Source organism: Dendropsophus ebraccatus, chromosome 1, assembly GCF_027789765.1.
Source record: "Dendropsophus ebraccatus isolate aDenEbr1 chromosome 1, aDenEbr1.pat, whole genome shotgun sequence".
Classification (NCBI taxonomy): Eukaryota; Metazoa; Chordata; class Amphibia; order Anura; family Hylidae; genus Dendropsophus; species Dendropsophus ebraccatus.
In genome coordinates, this window is record NC_091454.1 from 74,688,307 (window position 1) to 74,714,838 (window position 26,532).

At 44.0% G+C, this 26,532-nt stretch overlaps 1 protein-coding gene across 1 annotated transcript in view; it reads left to right on the top strand.

The window, feature by feature from the left end:
• UTP20 (UTP20 small subunit processome component) overlaps positions 1–26,532 on the top strand; it is a 103,124-nt gene that overhangs the window by 8,592 nt on the left and 68,000 nt on the right. Inside the window, exons 4-15 of the mRNA XM_069973244.1 lie at positions 2,589–2,721; positions 4,756–4,944; positions 8,411–8,492; positions 12,970–13,107; positions 14,340–14,495; positions 15,273–15,419; positions 15,512–15,646; positions 17,235–17,312; positions 19,527–19,705; positions 20,721–20,858; positions 21,162–21,250; positions 21,873–21,978. Coding sequence (XP_069829345.1) covers positions 2,589–2,721; positions 4,756–4,944; positions 8,411–8,492; positions 12,970–13,107; positions 14,340–14,495; positions 15,273–15,419; positions 15,512–15,646; positions 17,235–17,312; positions 19,527–19,705; positions 20,721–20,858; positions 21,162–21,250; positions 21,873–21,978 — 1,570 coding nt within the window. The remainder of the gene's footprint in view (positions 1–2,588; positions 2,722–4,755; positions 4,945–8,410; positions 8,493–12,969; positions 13,108–14,339; positions 14,496–15,272; positions 15,420–15,511; positions 15,647–17,234; positions 17,313–19,526; positions 19,706–20,720; positions 20,859–21,161; positions 21,251–21,872; positions 21,979–26,532) is intronic.

Genomic DNA, 26,532 nt, shown 5'->3' on the forward strand with positions numbered 1-26,532 from the left:
GTCAGCTTGTCTTCTATTTATGTCACTCTTTAAGCAGACTTCAAATCCCAAATTTACACTATCCGTTCTGACATCCCCTCTCCCACCTTCTCTTCACTCTCTGCTTTTTATCCAGTGACAGAGGAAGAAGTTGCCAAGCTCCTCTCCTCCCACTACCTGCCCTAGTCACCCTATTCCCTCACACCTCCTCCAGTCCCTCTCTCCTGCTGTCACTACTCACCTCACCAAAATATTCAACCTCTCCCTCTCCTCTGGTATCTTTCCCTCCTCATTCAAACACTCTATTATAACCCCATTACTGAAAAAAACATTTCTAGACCCATCCTGTGCAGCCAACTGGCCTGTTTCGGCCTGTTTCTAATCTCTCCTTCATCTCCAAACTCCTAGAACGTCTGGTCTATTCTCACCTAACCCGCTATCTCTCCGATAACTCTGTTCATGACCCTCTACAGTCTGGCTTTCGATCCCTTCACTCAACTAAAAACTGCTCTCACCAAGGTGTCAAACGACCTCCTGAAGGCCAAGTTACAAGGAAACTACTCCTTGCTGATTCTCCTGGATCTCTCAGCAGCGTTTGACACTGTGGACCATCAGCTCCTCCTCTCCATGCTTAGCTCTCTTGGTCCTAAAGACTCTAATCTCTCCTGGTTTTCTTCCTACCTCTATGACCACTCCTTCAGTGTAGCCTTCTCGGGCTCTACTTCTTCTCCCTTACTTCTTTCTGTTGGGGTTCCCCAGGGATCAGTCCTGGGTCCCCTCTTCTTCTCCCTTTATACAGCCCCCATCGGACAGACTATCAGCAGGTTTGGTTTTCAATAGCCCTTACACGCTCCTGTCATCTTCATTTAAAAAACATCTCCAGAATCTGCCCATTTTTAACCACTGACACCAGAGCCGTTTCTAGGTAATTTGAACTACAGGATGAATCTTGGTAAAAGCGCCCCCCCCCCCCCAAGTGATGTCGGAGGAGGGGTTGTTGCTAGGTGGAGAAACAGTGTTTGTATTACTGCTTAGTGCAGTGGTTATTCAACCCCTTTCAACTTGGGGCAAAAGAATGTCAATCAGTGACTCACAGGAGGCGTTACTTTCCTTTTCCTCTCCATCCGGCCCAGACCACCGTGATGATTTCTTCCAGCTACAATTCTTCTCTTCTGAACCTGCCAGACAAACATTTTAGGCTCCGCACTTTTACAACTTCCATTTCTTTGTGTCATGTGCAGTAAAGTCAGTAGTTATGTGGGTTGCCCTCTGTATTGAGCATCCCCTGCTGTGCCCCTATATAGTAATAAACCCCCCTGTGCCCCCCCATAGTAATAATCCCCCTGTGCTCTGCCCCTTAGTAATATTCCCCCCATAGTAATAATCCCCCTGTGCTCTGCCCCTTAATAATATTCCCCCCATAGTAATAATCCCCCTATGGTCTGCTCCTTTGTAATATCCCCCCCCCCATAGTAATAATCCCCCTGTGCTCTGCCCCTTAGTAATATCCCCCCCCCATAGAAATAATCCCCCTGTGCTCTGCTCCTTTGTAATATCCCCCCCATAGTAATAACCCCCCTGTGCTCTGCTACTTTGTAATATCCCCCCTATGCTGTCCCCATATTAATAATCCCCTCTGTAATACAGCAACATACAGCGGGTCCCTGTCTCATCTTCAGCCTGAGAGGAGCAGGTTCCCCTGTGCTCTGCCCCCTAGTAATAGGGGTGCCACCAGCGTCCCAAGCTGTCGGCACCCCGTGCGGTCGCCTGGCCCGCCCGCCTCTAGAAACGCCCATGACTGACACAGCTCAGACTCTGACTGTGGCCGTGATCCACTCCTGTCTCCAATCTATCCTGAATGCAGCAGCCAGACTCATCTTCCTCTCCAGCCATTATACTAATGTCTCTCCCTGTGCCAGTCACTGCACTGGTTGCCCATTAAATCCCGAATACAGTTTAAACTCTTCACCCATTAAGCTCTCCACAACTCCTCCCTCATCTTCACCTACCATCTATCCCATGCTCTGCACTCCCCTTACGACCTTACACTATCATCTTCTGTAATCAGAACCTCACACTCCTGCCTCCAAGACTTCTCTTGTGCTGCACCAGTTCTCTGGAACTCCCTACCCAAAGAGCTCAGACTGATCTCCAACACCCCCAGTTTTAAGCATGCCCTGAAGACTCATCTCTTCAGGTGCGCTTATAACATTTCCTAATCTAGTCTCCCCCTCTGCTTTCCCTTCTGCATCTTCTATATAACCTCCTTGGTGCCATCTACATTGTATTTGCTACCTGAACTCAGATAATGGCGTGTGACTGACTCGCCCAATCACCTATAGGCACTTTGAGACTTTATGTACAATGACTGGAACATTGACAAATAAAGCATTTGTTGCTTCTCGTGTCACTCCCAGTCCTCCTAGTCCGTACAATAGTCCGTAGCAGGTCTCTAATTCTGTAATTTTATTTAAATTTATTTATTGTATAATTTAATATAAATATAACCTGTATTGTACTTATAAAGTTAAAAAAGCGGAATCTGTTGGCGCTATACAAATAATAATAATAATTATTATTAATATTGTTACTAATTGTGCATTGTTCAGTTGCATTTTACAGGGAAGTATCCAGCAAATGCCAGTCATTCCACCTGCTTGTTTACCACCAGAATGCCATAGTGCAGAGTCTGAAGACACACCTACAAGTGAAGAATAGCCTTGCCTACCAGCCTCTGCTCGAGTATGTTCATCACATCTAAAGATATCATACACATGTGACATTCAGTCTTCTACTTTATGTAAAATTCATATTGATCTTAAAGTGACACTGTCACCCCCTTTGTGCATTCTGACATCTCTACACAGGTGTAAAGGGTAAACTTAGCGTTTCTCATACCTTATTTTATATCATGTCATGGTGTTTGTTCAAGTAAAAAGTGTCCTTTTATCAACTGCAGATTGTATTAAGTGGGCGTGGCCTCGTGGCATTAGCGTCACTTAGCCCCTCCCACAACGACACCGTTGATGCCCATTGGTTGGCTAACGTAAAGGGGGTGGGGTCTAGACCTTTCGGCCAGCCTGTTCCAATGGCCAGCGAGGGGGCGGGGCCAACTGCAATGTTGTGGGCGGGCTAAGTGGTGCTAATGCCGTGAGGCCCCGCCCACTTAACACAATCTGCAGTTAATAAAAGATGGCTTTTTACTTGAACAAGCACCATGACGTATGATATAAAATAAGGTTTGAAAACCACAAAATTTACCCTTTACACCTGTGTAGAGATGTCAGAATGCAAAAAGGTGTCACTTTAAAGTGTACCTGTCGTTATAAAAAACTTTTGACATGTCACAGAGACATGTAAAAATTTGGATTGGTCCAGGTCTGGTTGTTTAGACCTGTGTCGATCGGGAGATAGAGCGGAAGGAAGACACGATGCAGCGCGTCCACTCTCTCGCTCTGAATTTTAAAAAGAGAGTCAGACTTATAATGGGATCCATAGACTCTTTTTATAAACTCAGAGCGGGAAAGGACGTGCAGCAGCTGCAGTCCTCTCCCCGCTCTATCTCCCCATTGGTACGGATCTGAGCACTCAGTCCTGGACCGATCAAAACTTTTGTCTCTGACATGTCAAAAGTTTTTATAACAACAGGTACACTTTAAGGTTCAAATGCATCCGTTAAAGGTAATTGATAAATTGACAAAATAGCCGTGATCATAATCTATCCTTGATCATTGAGCCAGCGGCTCTTTCCCAGTCCACACTTGCCTGCTGATTGTGCATGTGTTCTGAATGACACAATGCAGTGACTTATGTTTCCTGAGAACTAATAGATTAGACATGTTGAAATCCATCCCACTTCAGATTCCTCTCTTTATTAGCTATAGCGCAGAGACATAAAAGGGGTTGGCCACTTCACATTGTTGGATAACTTATTGTCAGTAAGTGCAATGACTTACTAATATTGAAAACTGAACAATTTAACTATGAAGTGGTGCTCCCCATGGTGCTTGGCAAAACTGTGAATTATATGGCCACCCATTTCTTTAGGTGGTAGGTACCATTCCCTTGTAATGACTGTTTTAAGGAAATGTATGGCTGGGTCCAACTTACCCCTTGCTATACTATTTTTTTTAAGGAATTGTTGGTAAATGTTCTTATGTGATACTTATTGATTCTAATGGATGAAAATGTTGTATACCCCCCCTCCATAACCTCATTTCTTTCGCATTAGTGTTAAAGGAGAATTATCAGCAAGTTAGACTAATCTAATCTGCTGATGCCCCCCTATAGCACCGGGGATGCTGAGGAGGAAAGTATGTGTCTTACCTTCCTACTTGGCACCAGTCCCGCGATGCCAGACGGGGTAAACTGTGCGGAGCACCTTTAGAAGTACTGCCGCGTCATCCGGCCCGCCCCCTCCATTGGTTATCATTAGAAGGGGCGGCACGGATGATTCGGCAGTGCCCCTAATGGTGCTCTGCAGAGGAGTTTACCCTGGTTAACAGCGTGGGAGTGACGCTGAGGAAGAAAGTAAAACGCATACCTTCCTCCTCAGCGTCCCCGACGCTATAGGGGGCTGTCAACAGGTTAGAGTCGTTAGAGGCCCATGCGCCTCATACTGACCTACAGAAGTATAAAACTGACAAAAGTATAAGGTTATGGGGACCTTGAATGGGACCAATTCCATTGTGCACCCTAAACTTCCTACACAGTTGTGTACATATGTTCATATTTGGTTGTCTGCTGTATTGTAAGATATCTGCGTTTTCCATTTAGCTTGGTGGTCCAGCTGGCTCGAGATCTTCAGGCTGACTTCTATCCTCATTTTCAAGATTTCTTTAAAGCTATTTCTTCCTTGCTTGACACAAAGGACACTGAACAAATAGAATGGGCGTTTACATCCTTATCTTATCTCTACAAGTATCTGTGGAGAATGATGGTGAAGGACATGCCAGCAATATACAGGTATTTACCAAAGTACTTATGCTTTTGTGAGGAGAACAGCATAGACAGTAGTATTAAATGCTTCAGCTCAGCTAAATTGAGGCTAATCCCAAATTCCTGCTTAAGGCTATGTGCACACTTAGTAAGAGACCGGCCGTTCCATGGCCCAGCCGAGTCACGGAATGGCCGGTCTCAGAAAAGATCATGCCGGCTGGTACTGCAGTACCGTTCGGATGATCTTTAGTGTCCTCCCGCATCAGAACTCACCACTCACTCCATAGTGTGCACTGACAGGGTTTTCTGCAGCTGCTATACAATGAATAGCGGCCGCAGAAAACTGACATGTCAGTTTTTCTATGGCGCCGCTAAGGATTCCTGGCCCGCAGCACAGCGTAGGTTCCATACCAATCACGGCCGTTGTTACGATTAGTACCGAACTTAACGTTGTGTGAACATGGCCTATAGGTGCGTTCACACGTACAGGATCCGCAGCAGATTTGATATTAATGTAACTAAATAACTGAACACAGCATCAAATCTGCTGTGGATCCTGTACGTGTGAACCCACCCTAAAAGTATGCCCTAAAAGGGATAGATGCCGGGATTTATTATAATATTTTATTATATTATATTTATATATTTATTATTTATTATATATAATATAATATTATATATTTATATATATATATATATATATATATATATATATATATATAATTTGCAGCAGGTTTTCCAGTAAAATTCAGAGTAAATTGTAGCAGGACTGATGGGGTTTACTAGGAAAGATAAAAGCCCCGCTTACCACATTTACAACCCTACAAAGGATGATAAACCTTCTCTGTACACTGTTACAGGGAAATCTGTAAATAACTGTGTTTGAGATAATTGGGAACCTCCCAATCTCTCCTATGAGTCCGTCCTGGATTTCCTCTTGCTTCTGTACTCATTTTATTATATCCTGCTCTCAGGCCATCATACATCTTCTGACTGGTTTGCGTTTGTTATCACTTGAACTATACATTGGTATTTATATATTTTAAAGGGACCTATCAATTGAAGAAAACTTCGAACATGTCATAGTCATATGTCAGAAGTTTGTATTGGTGGGAGGTCTGGTGCTAAGACCCCCGCTGATCACCAGAATAAAAGGCAAGGGGGTTTCATGCACTGTGGCTCTTCATCTCCCCTCAGTAAGTGGTGGAAATAGTAATGTCTTTTGGTTTTTCCAGTGAACTGAATTGGTGAAGGTCCCTTAGACTTCAATTGTAATTCTATATACTGCTCGCAGAGTGGAGAAGGGGCACAGTTCTTCTGCACCGTTATTCTAACGATTGGTGGGAGGTTCTTGATCCCGACCCCACTGATCCACACCTCTGACTTTTCACTATGACATGCCAAACGTTTATTCAAAGTATGTGTGATGTGTAAGCCTGAAGCATATTTTACAGAGTACAGAGTTCATTTTAGGTTTGTCTGAAGCACAGCGAGTTTCATGCGCAAATCCTTTTAAAATGACCAGGAATCATGCACAAAACTCTCTGGACATCATACAGTTACTCTGGTATCCTGATAGCCAAACAGAAATTACTCAAATAGTTACTGTCATTTAAGCAAGCTGCATATATAGTACAAATTTCAGAAAAAAGGTGTGTCGTCCTCTTATTATGCAGCTTTCCTGGTCCCCCTTCCTCCATGCATAATTTACTGTAAATTACAGCTTGTATCCATCTTCAGAGAGAAGACAGGCTTTCAGTTCACTAGGAGGTTAAGGTTACATGCTGCCCATAATATTATATGGTGAAGAGAGGAGAAAGAAGTGACTGAAGAGAGCCTTAGAGAGACTGTAGAGTCTTTAAAGGAGAAGTCAGGCAATTTTTTTTTTATTAAAGTTATACAAATTACCAATATACACTAATGGCAAATGCTTATAAAGTGCTTTTCTCCCTGCACTTTCTACTGCATCAAGGCTTCACTTCCTGGATAAAATGATGTCACGACCCAACTCCCAGAGCTGTGCGGGCTGTGGCTGCTGGAGAGGATGATGGTAGAGGGATGGTCAGTGTCCCCCCCAGTGCTCTGTGTCCCTCAGTGTCCCCCTGCCATCATCCTCTCCAGCAGCCACAGCAGCACAGCTCTGGGAGTCGGGTCGTGACATCACCATTTTATCCAAGAAGTGAAGCCTTGATGCAGTAGTAAGTGCAGGGAAAAAAAGCACTTTATAAGCATTTCCCGTAATAAGTGTATATTGGTGATTTGTATAACTTCTGGGGGACAATACAATACTTTAATAAAAAATTTTGTCCGATTTCTCCTACTACTACTCAGTAATGCACTCTCTTGCTGCTACTTCTTATTGTGCGTAGAAGGGGAGTAGGTTCTACCTTTCTGTGTATGTACAATATATAGGAGCCATAATAGAAGTCATTCCTTCACCTTTAATGTAATCTACTGAAAAATGTTGTATACAGTTCAGTTATGTAATAAAACCTTACCTGAAATGACAGGTACACTAAAAACTGTCCCTATAATCTTTTCTTTGTCCTGATCTGCCATTGGATGTGGAGAGGCACTGAGCAGGCTGGGCAGAATAGTTCGGACACAATTGTATGATATCTGTTTTAATATAGAATTTGTGTACATGACTCCTCAGGCTTCTTACATTTTCCTACAATGTTTTCCCTTCCCATTGTCAGATTGTGTGGGAGAATGGAATTAGTCTTTAAAGGACAACTCCCATGAAAAACTTTTTCCCAGTAATTGAAGCACATTACAAAGTTATATAACTCATTCTGACATAACTCATAGTGACATGACTCATTCACTCACTCACTCACTCCACTCGGCAGCAGGAGACTGTATGAGGGGAGGGGGGAGCTTCCTATGTGCTGGGAGTCTGTCACGAGGGAAGATAAGCAAGTGACATGACTCAGATGGCTTGCAGTTGCTCAGCCAATGGGAGTTGAGCAAGCTGAGTCACCTGACCAGGCAGGGGATGGGGAGGCTGGTGAAACGGGAGCTAGAGCAGCCCTCTTGCTGATGACTCATCGTCACAAGAAGGAGCTGAGAGAAGAGCCTGGTGACGACAGAAATTAGGTATGTGTGAGTTTCCTTCACTTCCTGGTGGGGGGTGGAGGGGGGAAAAGACAGGGAAGGGAGGCAGATAGGTGATTGAAGCATATTACAGAGTTATATAACTTTGTAATGTGCTTCAATTACTGGAAAAAAGTTTTTCATGGGAGTTGTCCTTTAATTTTGAAGCAACATTATAAAATAAATGTGTGATTTCTATGGGCTCCTATTTGTTGTTAATAATTATTAATGCACCCTTGATTCCATGGCGAAACAAGTCAAATGTAAAGTACGAAGGACATGACTAGAGTAAATGACAGACTGGTACATAGGGAGATAGAACCCTACCCATGAGGGCTTACAGTCTGCAAGTTTAGTCTTCAAAGCACAGAACCATTAATGCCTCTCTTTCTTTTAGCTTATACAGTACACTGTTGGCCCATCAGAAAGAGCACATCCGAAACTTTGCTGCGGAGAGCTTTGCATTCTTAATGAGGAAGGTAAGAACAATCTTTTCTGTTCAGTGCATCCCATACTACGGTTCTGCTCAGCATTAGTAGTCATATTCATTTGGACTACAAATCTTTACTATTTCTTTACTCCAATTCTGAGTTCATCTATTGTCTTGTATGTAGGGAGATATCCCTGTGTGTCAATGTACAGATCTACCTTTACTCCTTGCTCTTAAAACTGCATTATCAGCAGGTTCTGCCCAGAAAACCTGCTGATACGCTGCAGAAGCTCTTTACCTTATAAGTAGATCGCTGTTATTAATGTTTTTCTTCTCCCCTGCATTCTTGATTAATTTCCTAATTGCTCCTATGCAAATATGTGGTTAAAGAGCACTGGTAAAAGTTTGATGAAACCTTGGCTGCAGCAGGATTCTTCTCACTGCGTCAGGCCGGACGTCCGAATCGCTCATATGCGGTGAAGAGGCCACTATGCATATATGAATATGCATAGTGGGAGGGGCAGGCTGGGCGGGACGCGGTGGTGCTTGGAGCTGGGGAGCAACGTCCCAAATACTCCCACATATTTGCATAAGAGCAATTAGGAAATTAAGAATGTGGGGGAGAAGAAAAACGTTAATAAAAGCAATCTACTCATAAGGCAAAGAGCTTTTGCAGTGTATCAGCAGGTTCTCTTGGCAGAACCTGCTGATAGTGCTGCTTTAATCGCACTTAAAAATATCTGTACATAATTATCTGCATTATCAAACTTTTGAAGAAACTGAGTAAAAAAATACAATTAATTTCTAATACATTGCTTTAATAAAGTTTTCTTACTTTGTATTACGACTTTATTTAAAAAAAGGATTGTTTTTTATTTAACTATATACTTCAATGGACTGGCAGCAGTAAGGGGTAACATGGCCCTGTCTGCTATCACCAACGTTTGTGTCAGGATCTGCAGGGCTATCTCAGCCCTGCAATTTCAGATTCCCTACTCTGTGCTAGAGCAGGGTCATGTACCTCTGTGTACCATATATTATTATATACAGGACCCTGCTCTGTGTAGCAACGTGTTAGCAAAAAAAAAACAGTTGGTCAGTCTCTAGAGTACCCCTTTAAGGTTCCGGAGTTATGCTCTGACTATGTGTTCTTGAGACCCAAAGTCAAAATCTATAGTAAAAAGTAACATTTTCAGGAAGGTTTTTCCATATTTATTATGACTATTAGGGGATGCCTTGTATGTGTTTTGTTCTAAGCCAAGTGAAAACGGTAATCACATAATTGGGTCATCAGTGTACCACTTTCTTACAAAAATGACACCAAATCTCCTCAGGTTGTGTGTGGTATTACAGTTCAGCTCTATTTTCTTAGTTTGGGTGTGTTCCTGCAGCTCAGTTCCAATTAAGTGAATGGCGCTGAATTGTAATACCACACACAAACTGAGCCTGGACAACCCCGTTAGGGATGGGTTCACACAGTGTAAAATCAAAACAAAAACATGGAAGTAAAATAGGTATAAAAATAAAAGCCTCTTTAAAAAAAAAAAAAAAAAGTAATAATATTGCCTATTAAAGAAGAAGTCCAGCGAAAATTTTTATTAAAGTATTGCCCCCCCCCCCAAGTTATACAAATCACCAATAAACACTTATTACAGGAAGTGCTTATAAAGTGCTTTTTTTCCCTGCACTTACTACTGCATCAAGGCTTCACTTCCTGGATAACATGGTGATGTCACGACCCGACTCCCAGAGCTGTGCGGGCTGTGGTTGCTGGAGAGGATGATGGCAGGGGGACACTGAGGGACACAGGTCACTGGAGGGACACTGAGCATCTCTCTTGCCATCATCCTCTCCAGCAGCCACAGCCCGCAAAGCTCTGAGAGTCGGGTCGTGACATCACCATTTTATCTAGGAAATGAAGCCTTGATGCAGTAGAAAGTGCAGGGAAAAAAAGCACTTTATAAGCATTTCCCGTAATAAGTGTATATTGGTGATTTGTATAACTTTTGGGGGACGATACGATACTTTAATAACAATTTTCACCGGACTTCTTACCATTAAGTCAGTGCACCCATATGTACACACGTTTAGAACAAAAAATAGTGTTAGAATTAATATTGTTTTTTTATACAATCTGTGCAATTTTACTTAGGCTTAAATAGAACACATTATTAGACCTATATTACTGTATTTTTTATTTTTGTTTTGTTTTACGTTATGTGAACCTAGAAGCACATTGTGTATTACCTTTACAATCTATAGGATAGGAGATGGCAAGACATCCACTGATCTGGAAAACAGGGATACAATATGGCGGCCTTGTAGAGCAGGGGTAACCAAGTGCGGCCATGTAGTTAATGCAAAACTACAATTTTATTCATGCCTGGACAGCTTAAACTTTGGCTTTGGCTGTCCAAGCATGATGGTAATTGTAGTTTTTTAACAGCTGGATGGTCGCGAGTGAGACCCTTGCCATAGAGAATAAATAATGCACGGTGAGTGTGATTGTGTGTGGATTGGTCATGATCCCGCTGGTTGGACCCCAATGGATCAGATTGTTATCCCTTATCCACAGGAATACATTGTTTTTTTTTTTTTGTTTGTTTTTTTTTAAACGATATTTTATTAGTGGCTTATGTAATATTTGAAGATACATATTGAAAATTCATTACATATTCAAAAAGAAAGTCGCTCACAGGCAACAAAGGATTGTATGTTTACAATATCATACAGATACTATGAGTCTTTGTAATAACCTTAAAGGGAACCTGTCACCCCCCGTACCGGGGTGACAGGCTCCCGACCCCCCGTTAGAGACCCCTATACTTACCTCATCCCGCCGGGTCCCGCTTCTGGATTCGGTCGGGTCCCGGAGATCTCAGCCGCTGCAGCCCGGCGCGCGCGCTGAGAGATGAGTCCAACACCCATAGAGAATGACAGGAGAGTCCAGCGCTCCGTCATTCTCTATGAGCGTTGGACTCATCTGTCAGCGCGCGCGCCGGGCTGCAGCGGCTGAGATCTCCGGGACCCGACCGAATCCAGAAGTGGGACCCGGCGGGATGAGGTAAGTATAGGGGTCTCTAACGGGGGGTCGGGAGCCTGTCACCCCGGCACGGGGGGTGACAGGTTCCCTTTAAAAGATATATTATCATATACAATACAATGTAGTCTTACCAAAAACATAAGTAGAAAAACAGTAATTTATAATATCACCTTAAAACATGGTATAGATGTCAGATATTCAAATATGCTACCAATAGAATGGAGAGAATTGTCTTTAACAGAGAAAGGGAAAAGCTTAAGATATTTGGAGTGCTCCCAGAGTTCCCTTTTGGGCGGCCATGCAATACCAATCAGTGTCCTTAAATTGATTAATGACAGAGTCTCTCTCTTCTATAGTAAAATCATGAATTAGAAATTGTGTCCATTTGGACATAAATGTTTTTGTTGATTTTTCTTTGGTGCGCAATACATCCAAAAGTTCCCAATGAAAGATCTCCTTCAGAGCGGAGATTACCTCAGAAATGTCTGGTAGAGTATCCAGTATCCAGTGTCTTAATAAACATTTCAGGGAAACTAATAGAGTTAAATGAATTCCTTTAGAAGTAAGTAATTTAGGAGAGGGAGTAGTAGAGTCTATATCAATAAAATGAAAAAGATAACTAAGAGGGAGAAGTAGTATGGCATGGCCCCAAGTGGACAAAAGATAGAGCCGCACAGAGTCCCAAAATTCCTGTACTCGCGTGCAGGCCCAGGCACAATGAAACAAGTCTGCTTTAGGAAGTGAACATTTCGGGCAACTGTTTATATGAGAAGTGTGGGAGTTGGAAAAAGGAATATTAAAGGCATATATAGCCTTGTGTATAAAGCGGAAATGTATTTCACATAGAACCACATTGGGAGTGGCAGAATGCACTAGTTGAGATCCTCTCAATATTTGTTGGGTCAGATCCTCTGAAAAAATTACGGAGGACCATTTTTTGAAAAAAATTTGTCTAGATAAATTCTTTTGAGAGCGTGATCTAAGTTCTCCATATGTATGTGATAAAGAATTATGAACTGGTGGTGTTGGGAATAGATTATCAAATTCTATATCACTTTCTGCTTCTGCTATGTCCCGTACTCTGGAATTAAGAAATTCAATTATAGAATCGTATTGAGGTAAATTAAATGAGGACAATTTAAATCGTGTTCTGACGATATCCCATGATAAGAAAGTGTTGGAATTAGTATCCAGCAGATCCCCAACAGAAGAAACATGTGCACTCTGCCACTCTGAGTAGTCCAATTTGTCTGAGTCAGGTGGGTAAAGTGGTGAATGCCACAGAGGAAATCTTTTCGATAGGCAAAAGGGTAAACCATATAATTTTCGTATCGCCTTCCATGTGGCAATGGTGTCTAGGAATACATTGTTAACTCCACTTGTATTGTATTTGCAAGTTTCTATACAATGCTGCAGTCGCTGATGCCTTTTTCTCTATTTGATTCTTTAACCTAACATAAACTGGTTTTCTACTTTGTTTTAGGTGTCTGATTTGAATGGACTATTTAACTTCATGTTCTTGGATCTGAAGGAACATCCCCAGAAGGCCGATGGTTTGGGACAGCTGCTGTTTGAGATTTGTAAAGGTGTCAGAAACATGTTTCACTCTTGTGCGTCAAAGGTAATAAGCTTCCAGAGAGAGAATAATATCCATGTCATCACAGCTTACAGTTAGTTCTGTGTGTTGTTTTGCCATCTAGAATAGTACATGAAAGTATGCATAGTACCAATTCCTTTCTATCTATTTATCGCAACCCTTACTGCTGCCAGTCAGTGGAAGTATATATCTAGCAAATCAGTGGAGAGACCCCTCTGTAATACCCCCAACAAATGTCCACGCAACCGCTTTTCTTTCATATGTTTAATGGGCACTGTCATTACTAATAATGACGGATGGACTAGACCAGTGATTTTCAACCTTTTTTGAGCCGTGGCACGCTTTTTATACTTAAAAAAATCCCGGGGGCACACCACCAACCAAAATGGCACAAAATGACACTAAAACAGTACATGTTATACATATAGTTAATAATATAGATTCTAAACGTATTTATACTCACAAACCTGGGCCTGGGCTTCTCTCCTGTGCTTCTCTACACCATACTTCTCCCCCCGTACTTCTCTACACCATACTTTTCCCCCCTACTTCTCTCCACCATACTTCTCCCCCCTACTTCTCTCCACCATACTTCTCTCCTCTGCTTCTCTCCACCATACTTCTCCCCCCTGCTTCTCTTCTGTGCTTCTCTCCCCCCTGCTTCTCTCCGCTGTTTCTCTCCCCCATCCCCATGTTTCTCTCCCCCCTGCTTCTCCCCCATCCCCAGGTTTCTCTCCCCCATTGTTTTCTCCTGTTTCACAGGGGCACCATAGTTTGGGGAACTTTCCCCGCGGCACACCCGACCATGTGTCGCGGCACACTGGTTGAAAATCACTGGACTAGAGCATGCTCGAGGTTCGCTCATCTCTAATGGACATACATAAATCTGCATAGGAGCTGTAGACACAAAACAAGATTCACAAACAAGACTTTTAGCTACATTTTTTAAGTAAATTTGATTCAAATATACACAAGTAGCGCCACAAAAACATGGACACTTTCTTCAAGAGACAGCACCACTCTTGTCTCCAGTTTGGCTGCATGTTTTGTGACTTAGTTCCATTGAAGTGAAAGGAGCTTAATTGCAAACCGCACCTGAACTGGAGATAAGAGTGGTATTGTCTCTGGAAGAAAGTGGCCATGGTTTTATAGCACTGGATAACCCCTTTAAATTTGTGTTAGACCTTGGAACAGTAAATGTAAGCTCATTACATGGGCAGCTTTATCTGCAACTCTCTAATTATGTTGTTTATTAGGCAGTTCAACTCATTCTACAGAAGATTGGACCAGTAACTGAGAAAGAGGAGTCACTTCCCTGGACTTTGGTGGGAGAGGTTTTTAAGCAATTTGTGCAATCTGCTACTTCGTATATAGACAAAGAGCAATTTGAACCACTTTTTAGCAATATTCAGGTACGATCTTGGGTGTGGGTTGACTTTGAATGAAGACAGTAGCTAACAATTTGACATTTGCTAGATCTCCATTTATATGCTAAAATTGGTTAAAGAGAATCTATCAATAAGCCTCACTGCTCTGCGGCCCTATGCTGATTCCAGCGGTGCTCGTCTTAACTGATATGTCCTCCCCATCTGTGGAGCCCTTTATTACTCTGCAGAAAGGTCACGGCCTGGCCCAGCTAGATCCCACAGAAGACAGAGGTGTAGTAATGAAGTTCATCACGGATGGAGAGGAGATATCTGGGCACTGGGTTGTCTCAATGCACTAGTGCCACTCATTTGCATAAAAAAACAGGCATATTTATCATTTAATGATAGATTTGCTTTAACATCTCCTTTTTTAATATGTATGCATATGTGCTAGGAACGCATACACCTTTCAAACTGAACTAATTCAAAACGGTTAGTTGACCTGACCTAAGTATATATTATACATATATAGTATAAATTGCTGTATTCCCTTATTAATCTTAGTGGCCACAATGCAAAGTGGAAAAAATTCTGGATTATTGTATAATATAGATACATCACCAAAACCTTTTTCTAAAAACTATTTTCTGATGGCATTCTCTTAACAATTGTAGCCAATGTGCTTTTCAATACAAAGGAGGCGTTCAAACATACATTGTGCAGTTCTTCTGGGTGCTTCCAGTGCCAAAGATTACATGCAGGACTGAAAATTAACTAGAATATATTTACTGCAGTATTAATTTTCTTTTTATTTAATTCAAGAACGCACTTATAGAACTGGCAGGAAAAGTGACTCCAAGCAATAATGCAGAATGTTCAGATCAAATAGAACGTGTACTGGAATCGTTAAAGATTTTGGTAGAACATGGCCGTGGTTCAAAGGTCACCCATCCAGAGCGTGTATGTTCGGTAAGTCCCTTCTACCTGATTACCCTGATAAGCCTATAATTTCTGTGAGAGCAGTATGATTAATTTTGATTGATTTGGTTTTGTTTTCATAGACCTTAACAGACCTCCTACGAGTCCCGGATATCTCATTATCTTGCTGCAATAAACTTCTTTCCTTAATTGCTACTTTACTTCTCAATGAAAACATCTCCCTGTCAACATCCGAGATCAAAGAAGCTGTTGATAAGGTACAATACCTGATTCAAAATATATATATTTTTTAATCAGATCATTTTTATTAAGTGTTTTCCAATAACATATAAGACGATAAAACAAAGAAAACGTAAGCATACAGAAAAAGCACCATTATAGAATACTGTAAAGGATACCTTACATAGTACTTGATAATAACATTTAACCAATCTGCCATGGTGTTTACATACCATCATATATATCTAATACAGCTGAGTTCCTCCAACAAGTATTATCCAACTACAGATTGGCAGGGAAGCCAGGCATCATGTCTAGTTCATATAACTCCAATAACAGCTCCCCTTAGTTATGCATAATATTAAACTCCCCCCTCCCTTCTCACTCTACCATGAGACCTTCCATTAATTGATCTTATTGTGTTTAACAAAAGCTGCATTGGGTTTCTACACAATTTCCTTAAAGCTCTAGTGGACAGATCTAGTGTGTCTACCCATTTCCCACATATAAGTTCCAATTTTGTTTGGCATTTTAGTTTTAAAGTGAATGTACTATCAGATAGTTCGATTAGCGCAGGTGCAGGGATCCCAGTGGCGCGGTTCCCTTTTTGAAATAGAGTAGGAAGAAAAAAATCCACCGACTTGAAGTGCAGAGGTTCTACTTTATTCCATTTTTATAAATAAGCAGGGAGAGGATGTAATGGAATCGGGTGCAGGACGCACCACAAAGCTACGGCTATTTCAGGCTCTTCGGCCCTATGACTGGTTCAGCCCAGTTCCCTCGCTCAGCGCCGGTCTTTTCCCGAGCACCGGCCTGCCCCTGAGCACTAGGAGCAGGCCCGGCGCCCCCAGTCTGACGAAACTCCCCCCCCCCCCCCCCTCTCTGATGTGGCTCCATTAGAATCCATGTAGCTGCTTCACAGAGGGGAGGAAATATATACACACTGGGGGGGGGGGCTGCTCCCAATGCTCAGGGGCAGGCCGGTGCTTGGGAAAAGACCGGTGCCGAGCACAGGAACCAGGCAGCATTTAAAAAAGGAGCGCGCCACTGGCATCCTGCCATTGATGGATTATGGTAAGAAGAAAAGCAGCGATGTACCTGATGGTACATTCGCTTTAAGTACACTTCACTCTCCATTCTGATGCTAATATTTACCTTGGACTGAAATTCCTGGACTGTAAATGGGATATATATATATATATATATATATATATATATATATATATATATATATATAGTAAAAATTTGAAGAAATCCTTTCTTCTCCCAGTTTTCTGCAGATGCCCATAGTGCCTGACCCTCTTGGCTGTTCCTAATAATGTGTCGTCTCTGCACTGTGGCTAAGTGCTGCAGCTCCTGCAGGAACGGCTAGTCATCAGGAAGCATCCTAGATGACCAGGCACCAGGAGCATCCATGCAGGGCACTGGGGGGAGTAAGTATCACTTCTGTTGTATTTTTACACTAGCCACAGACAAGTCCCTTTAATGTCCTGATTGATAGGGTATGAAACCAGAAGTTAGATTTTATGATAAGTAAATGGAAGAATGATGGTAATACTTAGGCTGCGGGGAGAAATAAATTTCAGTAATAAGAAGCATTTAACAGGTGTATGTATTCTATTCTAGATTCTTGAGAGTGAAATTTCAAGGGAATTACTTTTGGAGTTCTCTGAAAAAATGTTCAAAATGAAGCAGTTTGAACAGGCAAGTATTACTGACTTTTTGAAAGAAACTAGTGTTTTTTTTTTTTTTTTTGGTCATTTGTTTTTCTTTAAAATGGGTTTCTCTGTATTTTAATGGGTATTCCAGCAAATCCTGGAGGGAAAAAAAGTCACAAAAGCATATCGGATCTTGTATTGCTATATTTTGTGTCATACATGTTGTATGTACAGTATTTTATGTTAAAAAAACATGGAACACTTACCCATTCTCCAGTATGCTTTCCCGACCTCTCCCGCCTCTTTGCGCAGCTGCGGTGACCCAATTCAACATTTTCTTGCTGTGCTGGCTTTCATGTATGGCGTGCTGGCGGAAAAACATCTCCCAGCATGCAATTCGCCTAACGTTTCAGCGTTGTGTAACTTCCCCTTATGCTCTTCCACCAATCACCATTGGCTTCTGCTTGATAATATTAGCTGTGGGCCTGCTTTGCGAGTGCATAGTAAAGCAAACCAGGCCCATAGAGGAGACGGAAATCATGCGTTCTGCGTCTCTAAGGGGGGAGACCAAGAGTACCAGGCTGGATCTGTCATCAGTGGGAAACCACAGAAAACCCTATTAATAATTCTTGAGCAAATCCAAATTTATTCCTGGATGATGAAGACAACCCCTATCCATATGCCCTGTGTAGGTTGTATAGGCATCACAGTAGGAAGTTCCCTGCTCATGCACCTCCTCTGTGGGCCAAACTTGAGGAACGTGCTTTAGTAGTGGCAATCTTCATCCGTCATGTTTTTACAGAGACAGCCATCTTAAAAGCTGCCATGTAATACTATATTTTCTCTGTAGTGACAATACCTGGCCAACTCTGGCTCTCCCTTGCAAATTCATCTGTTTGCTTGTTTGTCGAACAGTGGATTCCACTAGTGGCTGCATTCCAAAAGGTTGAGACAGCCCCTTTAAGTAACCTGATATTTTAGCTGCCTGTATTTAGTGCTTACACAGTGATTACTGTGTTTGTTTGTTTTTAGTATCATTTTCTGTTTGCTAAACTCTTCATAGACACGGTACCTGAAGCAAGTTTTGAATACAATAGGCCTTGTTTGGTTTAGTGTTATGTGACACATGGGCAGAATTTATTGTCTGCTGTGCAATGTACATTAGATATATGCTGTGTTTGTAATAGCTGTTTAGGATAATGCATGCACTAAATTTACAAAAACGCAAATGCTAGTTGGTAAATTTTGCACAGTGGTGAAGGGTAACCCATAGCGAGGACTTTCAGGGAATCCTTATGCTACCAAAAGACCAAAACTAAATTTTGCTATAAATTGCGCTAAAAAAACAGTGCTGTCCTGACCAAAGCAGCCAGGCTGTCCATAGAGAAGGCAGAGAGTTTATTACCATTCCTACCTTCCCGGTCACTGTATACACAGCTCATCATGACTCCTATGCACACAGCTCAGCAGCAGCTGTAAGGCATCTTAGGGCCCTATTACACCAGATGTCTGACAGATTTTTTCAGCCGAAGTCAGGAACAGACTATAAACAGACAATAGGTCGTAAAGATAAGACTGAGATTTCTCCTCTTTTCAAATCCATTCCTGGCAAAATCTGCAAGATAATCTGTCAGACAATTTTTGGTGTAATAGGGCCTTTTCTGGGATTGCCTGGCAAGTCCAATAAGTCATGGGTCTAAGCATAACCAGATCAACCCCGCAGTGAGTGTCACAAAGCTGTATTCAGCAATAAAAACAAATATATGTCCTATGAAAATGGCACCCAAAGGTCTTTAAGATACAATATGGAAACACAATGTAAAGAAAATAATACAAAAAATTATATATAATGAAATTAAAATAAAAAAACAAGGAATAACAGAGTGACGTCACTGCAGAGCACTGCCCCCAAACTACATCATTTACTCTAGTTTACCGTGTGGTATGTTAGGATGTGTAATATGGCCTTGATGTGATCTGCCAGTGAATTAGGCACTTGATTGCTAATAGAAAAGTATAATGGTGCGTTTACACAGACAGATTTATCTGACAGATCTTAGAAGCCAAAGTCTGGAACAGACTATAAACAGAGATCAGGTCATAAAGGAAAGACTGGGATCTATCCTCTTTTCAAATCCATTCCTGGCTTTGGCTTCCAAAATCTGTCAGATAAATCTCTTTGTGTAAACGCACCCTAATACATGTGAATAACACTGCTTGTATTTTGTTTGTTATAGTTTTATACATCTGTATGTTTCAGCATTTTCTTCCAAGCCTCCTTCAGTATATTCTACAGCTCTTTGCTGAGCAGCATAGCACAGCTAGAAGTGAGGCCCTCACCATCCTGACTAAGCTCATTTTGGAAAAAGCTGAGCCCCCTGATGTTGCTTCGCTGGCATTTGAAAAATATCCTCTTGTGTTTGTGGAAAAGACTAAGACGTAAGTTTGTGTGTTTGACTGTAGTCATATGAAATGTATTCAGTTTTCATACTGTCAGTAGTTGTCCCTTAGTGGCTTTGTTATTATCGGGAATGAAGAACAATTAGCCTGTAAATTATCATTAAGCTCATTATTATACATATGAAAGAAAAAAGTAGTCACAGTATTACTATAATTTCAATCAATGTTTTATAGGTTGCACAGAGGGGGCACTGAGGCGCAATTGATCTAAACTTACTGTCGTGATTTTTTTTTTTTGCAGAAATCGATAGTCCAGGCGATTTTAAGAAACTTTGTAATTGAGTTTATTGCCATTATCTGCATTTAAAAAAACTTTTTCTAGGTCCCCCCCCCTCCTCTCCTTTCTGTCATCCACTGCAAAAAATCTGGAAATTGTGACTTGTTGCATCAGACACAACCCTGTCTGTTCTATAGAGAGGGGAGGGGGGAGGAGGGAGTTAGCCGGCAGCAGAAAGCTGAGAACAAAGGATTACACAAACTCTGAGCTGGTTGACAGCAGTATTCAGAGGTCAGAGAGGTCAGTGCTGACTGTCAGAGGAGATAGCTGGTGATGTATTTGTAGATTAACCCTTTGTTGTCCTGTTATGGTGTTTTATTTCTCTCTCTCCATAGGAGAACAATGAAGACAGGGGGAGAGCTTTAATCTGCTTTTTCATGATAAAAATTAGTTTTTCGGCTAATAAACCCAATTACAAAGGTTCTTAAAATCGCCTGTACTATTGATGTCAGACAGCTTGTTAATTGCATAATAGTTGCAGCAAAAAAATAAATAAATAAAAAGGATGAAAAACATGAAAATAAATTTGGCTTGCACCCTTTATCCAAGTGTTTCGTTTAATCTCCTAAGATGACATACATAAAATGTTTGTTACTTGATGCCCTGCTGCCCTGGATTTTTATATTGGGTCCAGTGTTTCTCTTTAAGATATAAATACCCATCTAAGTGTAAAGGGGGTTGTTTAGAAATGCCCTTAACCAACTGTTTTCCTTTTAGTGCAAAGCTGAAAAGTGGTGACAGCCAGCAATCCCCAGTGCTAGACTACGTTTTATCTTTGGTGACACTGTCTTCACATGAGGATGTCCGTGAACTTTCCTATTGTTGGTCAGCTCTGGTTGTTCTTCCTCATCTAAGGTATACATAATATGAAAATGTACTCAATATTTTTAAAATAGCATAAGGGTACAAACCCACACACCGTATACGCAGCAGATATGCAACAAATACGCAGCAGATTTGTTGGTACAGATTTGATGCTGTGTTCAGTTATTTAGATCTAATCTGCTGCGAGTTTGCTGCGTATCGCAGCAGTAAATACGCTGCATATTCGGTGTGTGGGTTTATACCCTAAAAAAGCTACATGCAAATTTATTTTCAAACCTAAACTGTTAATCATACAAGTTTCTTTTTTCTTTTGTTTCCTTTGCTTTTTTGCAGGTCCTTGGCAAAGGACAGAATTCTTCCCATTTTATCTCAGTTTATAACAAATGTTTTTTCTTTGATGAATCAAACACAGTTTGCACAAGGTAAGTAAAGCCTAGAAACATAAACACAGATTAACCATCATAAATGCACTAAATTGGCCTACATGCTGGGCACTACATATATGGGTCTTAGATAGTTTTTCAACTTCAGTTGCCTTTAGCAACATTTGGAAAGCCCATGAAGAATGAGTTGAGCTGTGGTCGAACATCCATTTATCAGGGCTGCAGGTTTGCTCTGTTCTGAGGATTGGCAGGGGTTCCATTGGTTGGACCCACATCCATCCCTTACTCTGTGGATAGGGGATAACTTACCCAAATGAAAATACCCCTTTATTTGTTTATCTAAGAACTGCACATGTACCCAGGTTAGCAGAAACTTGCAGAGTAATGAAAAAAGGGTAGTTTTTACTTCTACTTTTATCTTTTTCTATACATATTTCAAGCAGAACTTCTATACATGAAGGCTCAGTGACATTGTCCACACTAGTCATAATTGCTACGGTTTCATGTGGCCAAGTCATTCAGTTACTGCAGGCCTCCCATATTAACTTTCATAGTGATTTCATGTCCTTTGGAAACATCTGGATGCTATGACCACTGATAACTAGTCGTGGTGAAGGTGTGTTACTTATAGGCTGAGCTGCAAACATTTTCTGTCTTCTAGATGTCCTTTGTGTAGCTTGCCAAGCTGTGACTACTCTGCTCAGTCTGGATGACTCTGCTGAGATTCTGCAGGTGCTGCCCGTGGAACAAGTAAAAAGCTTATTACTGTAAGTCTCAGAAATCTGTAAGCACACAGTTACCATTATGTTATTAAAAGTTTGATATTTGTGCATTTGCGCAGTTGCGGCATGTGTGAGACTTACACTGTTTTTTGTTTTTCCTTCAAAATTTTAGATGTTACAACTTATCCCAGGATAGTAGGAATTCTAATAGTATATTTGTGTTATGACTGAGCTGTCTTTTGTCTTTGGCCTGTATGGCATTTTTTTTTTTTTTTTTTGTGCTAAAATGATCAATCGGGTCTTTTTTTCCCCACAAATTAGTTGGTTTAACCCCTTCCCCCAATATGACGTCCAGGGACGTCATGAAAAGCAGTGGCAGAATGCATCATGACGTCCCTGGACGTCATGCTTTCCCTGCCTCCCCCCTCTGTCCCTGGGTGAGATCGGGCAGCAGGAGGAGGCTGTGTCACACAGCATCCTCCTGCTGCCACTGCCCGGAGGGGAGCCGCGCTCCCCCCCGGGCAGTTAACCCCATAAACGCCGCGGTCAATGCGACCGCAGCGTCTATGGGGAGATTCAGTGTCCCCCGCCGATCGGGCGGCGGGGGGAGGCTGTAGAACGCTGCCTCCCCCCACCGCCACTAACAGTGTGTCCCCCGGCCCCCTCCCCTCGTCCTCCGATACCGGCGGATCGCCGCTACTACCTCTTTAGCGGTGATCCGCCGGTACCGGGCATTACCGGCGCCGCCGATAGTTTTCATCTCCCCCCACCGTGAATCCACGGTGGGGGGAGATGAAAAATGTCCCCTCAGACCCCAGATCAGCCCCCCGATCACCCTACCCGGGCGGCCATCAGATCCAAGATGGCCGCCCCCATCCCTGCTAACAAACGATGTTTGTTCGCAGGGATGGAAATGAATAAGTGATCAAAGCCCCATGCTCTCCGCCACCGGAGGTAGCGGAGAGCATGGGGCAGTGATCGGGGACCCCCCCGTGTGGTCCCGGAGCAGGCGATCGGCGGTATATACTATATACCGCCGATCGCCTGTTCCCAGTGCTGATCAGCACTTTTTATCCCCTGTCACCATAAATCATTGGTGACAGGGGATAAAAAGTGTCACCGTGCCCCCCCCCAAGTCGCCCCTCACCCCCGTCCCCCAGTCACCCCCCCTTCCCCACATACGTTACCTGATCCACGGAGCTCCGTCCTCCTCGACGTCCAGGCTGATTCTGAAGTGCGCATGCGCTCCAGAAGCAGTTAGCTCTGAAAATTTAAAGTGACAGAGACCAATTTGGTCTCTGTCACTGAACTATGATTACTGTGATAGAAAATATCACAGTAATCATAGTAATACAGTGAAAATTAATGTATAAAGTACAAAAAGTGACAAACATACAAAAAAATAAAACACACTTTATTATAGTAATAATTGCAGTTTACTCCCAAATTACCCGTAACCACCGCAGGTTGCCCATATCCGCCCCAGATTGCCCGTATCCACCCCAGATTGCCCGTAATCACCGCACGTTGCCTATAACCACCGCACGTTGCCCATAACCACAGCACGCTGCCCATAACCACCGCACGTTGCCCATAACCACAGCACGCTGCCCATAACCACCGCACGTTGCCACTAACCACCGCACGTTGCCACTAACCACCGCACGTTGCCACTAACCACCGCACGTTGCCACTAACCACCGCACGTTGCCACTAACCACCGCACGTTGCCACTAACCACCGCACGTTGCCACTAACCACCGCACGTTGCCACTAACCACCGCACGTTGCCACTAACCACCGCACGCTGCCCATAACCACCGGACGTTGCCACTAACCACCGCACGTTGCCACTAACCACCGCACGTTGCCACTAACCACCGCACGTTGCCACTAACCACCGCACGTTGCCACTAACCACCGCACGTTGCCACTAACCACCGCACGCTGCCCATAACCACCGGACGTTGCCACTAACCACCGCACGTTGCCACTAACCACCGCACGTTGCCACTAACCACCGCACGTTGCCACTAACCACCGCACGTTGCCACTAACCACCGGACGTTGCCTATAACCACCGCATGTTGCCTATAACCACCGCATGTTGCCACTAACCACCACACGTTGCCACTAACCACCGCACGTTGCCCATAACCACCGCACGTTGCCACTAACCACCGCACGTTGCCAGTAACCACCGCACGTTGCCACTAACCACCGCACGTTGCCTCTAACCACCACACGTTGCCCATAACCACCGCACGCTGCCCATAACCACCGCACGTTTCCACTAACCACCGCACGTTGCCCATAACCACCGCACGTTGCCACTAACCACCGCACGTTGCCACTAACCACCGCACGTTGCCTATAACCACCGGACATTGCCTATAACCACCGCATGTTGCCTATAACCACCGCATGTTGCCCATAACCACCGCACGTTGCCACTAACCACCACACGTTGCCCATAACCACCGCACGTTGCCCATAACCACCGCTCGTTGCCACTAACCACCGCACGTTGCCACTAACCACCGCACGTTGCCACTAACCACCGCACGTTGCCCATAACCACCGCACGTTGCCCATAACCACCGCACGCTGCCCATAACCACCGCACGTTGCCACTAACCACCGCACGTTGCCCATAACCACCGCACGTTGCCTGTAACCACCCCAAATTGCCAGTGAGCCCCTCCAGATGGTCCGTAATCAGCCCCGATTGCCCGTAACCCCGCATATTGCACGTAACCACCGCACGTTGCCTCTAACCACTGCACGTTGCCTCTAACTCACACACGTTGCCAGTGACCCCCTCCAGATTGCCGTAACCACCCAAAATTACATGTACCCACCCCTGATTACCTATAAGCACTTCCGTTTATCCGTAACCACCCCAGATTGTCTGTAACCACCCCATGTTGCCCGTAACCACCGCAGACCACCACACGTTGCCCCCGACCACCGCACGTTGCCCCCGACCACCGCACGTTGCCCCCGACCACCGCACGTTGCCCCCGACCACCGCACGTTGCCCCCGACCACCGCACGTTGCCCCCGACCACCGCACGTTGCCCCCGACCACCGCACGTTGCCCCCGACCACCGCACGTTGCCCCCGACCACCGCACGTTGCCCCCGACCACCGCACGTTGCCCCCGACCACCGCACGTTGCCCCCGACCACCGCACGTTGCCCCCGACCACCGCACGTTGCCCCCGACCACCGCACGTTGCCCCCGACCACCGCACGTTGCCCCCGACCACCGCACGTTGCCCCCGACCACCGCACGTTGCCCCCGACCACCTCACGTTGCCTCTGACCACCGCACGTTGCCTCCGACCACCGCACGTTGCCCCCGACCACCGCACGTTGCCCCCGACCACCGCACGTTGCCCCCGACCACCGCACGTTGCCCCCGACCACCGCACGTTGCCCCCGACCACCGCACGTTGCCCCCGACCACCGCACGTTGCCCCCGACCACCGCACGTTGCCCCCGACCACCGCACGTTGCCCCCGACCACCGCACGTTGCCCCCGACCACCGCACGTTGCCCCCGACCACCGCACGTTGCCCCCGACCACCGCACGTTGCCCCCGACCACCGCACGTTGCCCCCGACCACCGCATGTTGCCCCCGACCACCGCACGTTACAGGTTCCCATCCCAGATTACCTATAAGCACTTCAGTTTATCCGTAACCACCCCACGTTGCCCGTTACCACCCCACGTTGCCCGTTACCACCCCTCGTTGCCCGTAACCACCGCAGGTTGCCCGTAACCACCACAGATTATCCGTAACCACCCCACATTACCTGTAATCTCATTTTTTTTTGTATTTTAGTAACTGCGCTATTCTAATAACCATTACTAGCTGCGGTTTTGCTCCAGCAAATTGGCGCTCCCTTCCTTCTGAGCCCTGCTGTGTGCCCATACAGTGGTTTATGCCCACATATGGGGTACCGTTGTACTCAGGAGAACCTGCGTTACAGATTTTGGGGTACATTTTTTCTCCCATTCCTCGTGAAATTGAGAAATTTTAAACTAAACGAACATATATTGGAAAAATTCGAGTTTTTCATTTTTACTGTCTTATTTTGAATACTTTCCTCTAATACCTGTGGGGTCAAACCGCTCACTGCACCCCAAGATGAATTCTTTGAACGGTGTACTTTCCTAAATGGGGTGACTTTTGGGGGGGTTCTCTTCTGCTGACACTACAGGGGCTCTGCAAACGCACCTGGCGCTCAGAAACTTCTTCGGAAAAATCTGCACTGAAAATGCTAATTGGCGCTCCTTCCCTTCTGAGCCCGGCTGGGTGCCCATACAGTGGTTTATGCCCACATATGGGGTACCGTTCTACTCAGGGGAACCTGCGTTACAGATTTGGGCATGCAGCTTCTCTCCTGTTCCTCGTGAAATTGAGAAATTTCAAACTAAACAAACATATTATTGGAAAAATTCAAGTTTTTCAATTTTACGGTCTTATTTTGAATACTTTCCTCTAATACCTGTGGGGTCAAAATGGTCACCACACCCCAAGATGAATTCTTTGAGGGGTGCACTTTCCAAAATGGGGTGACTTATGGGGGG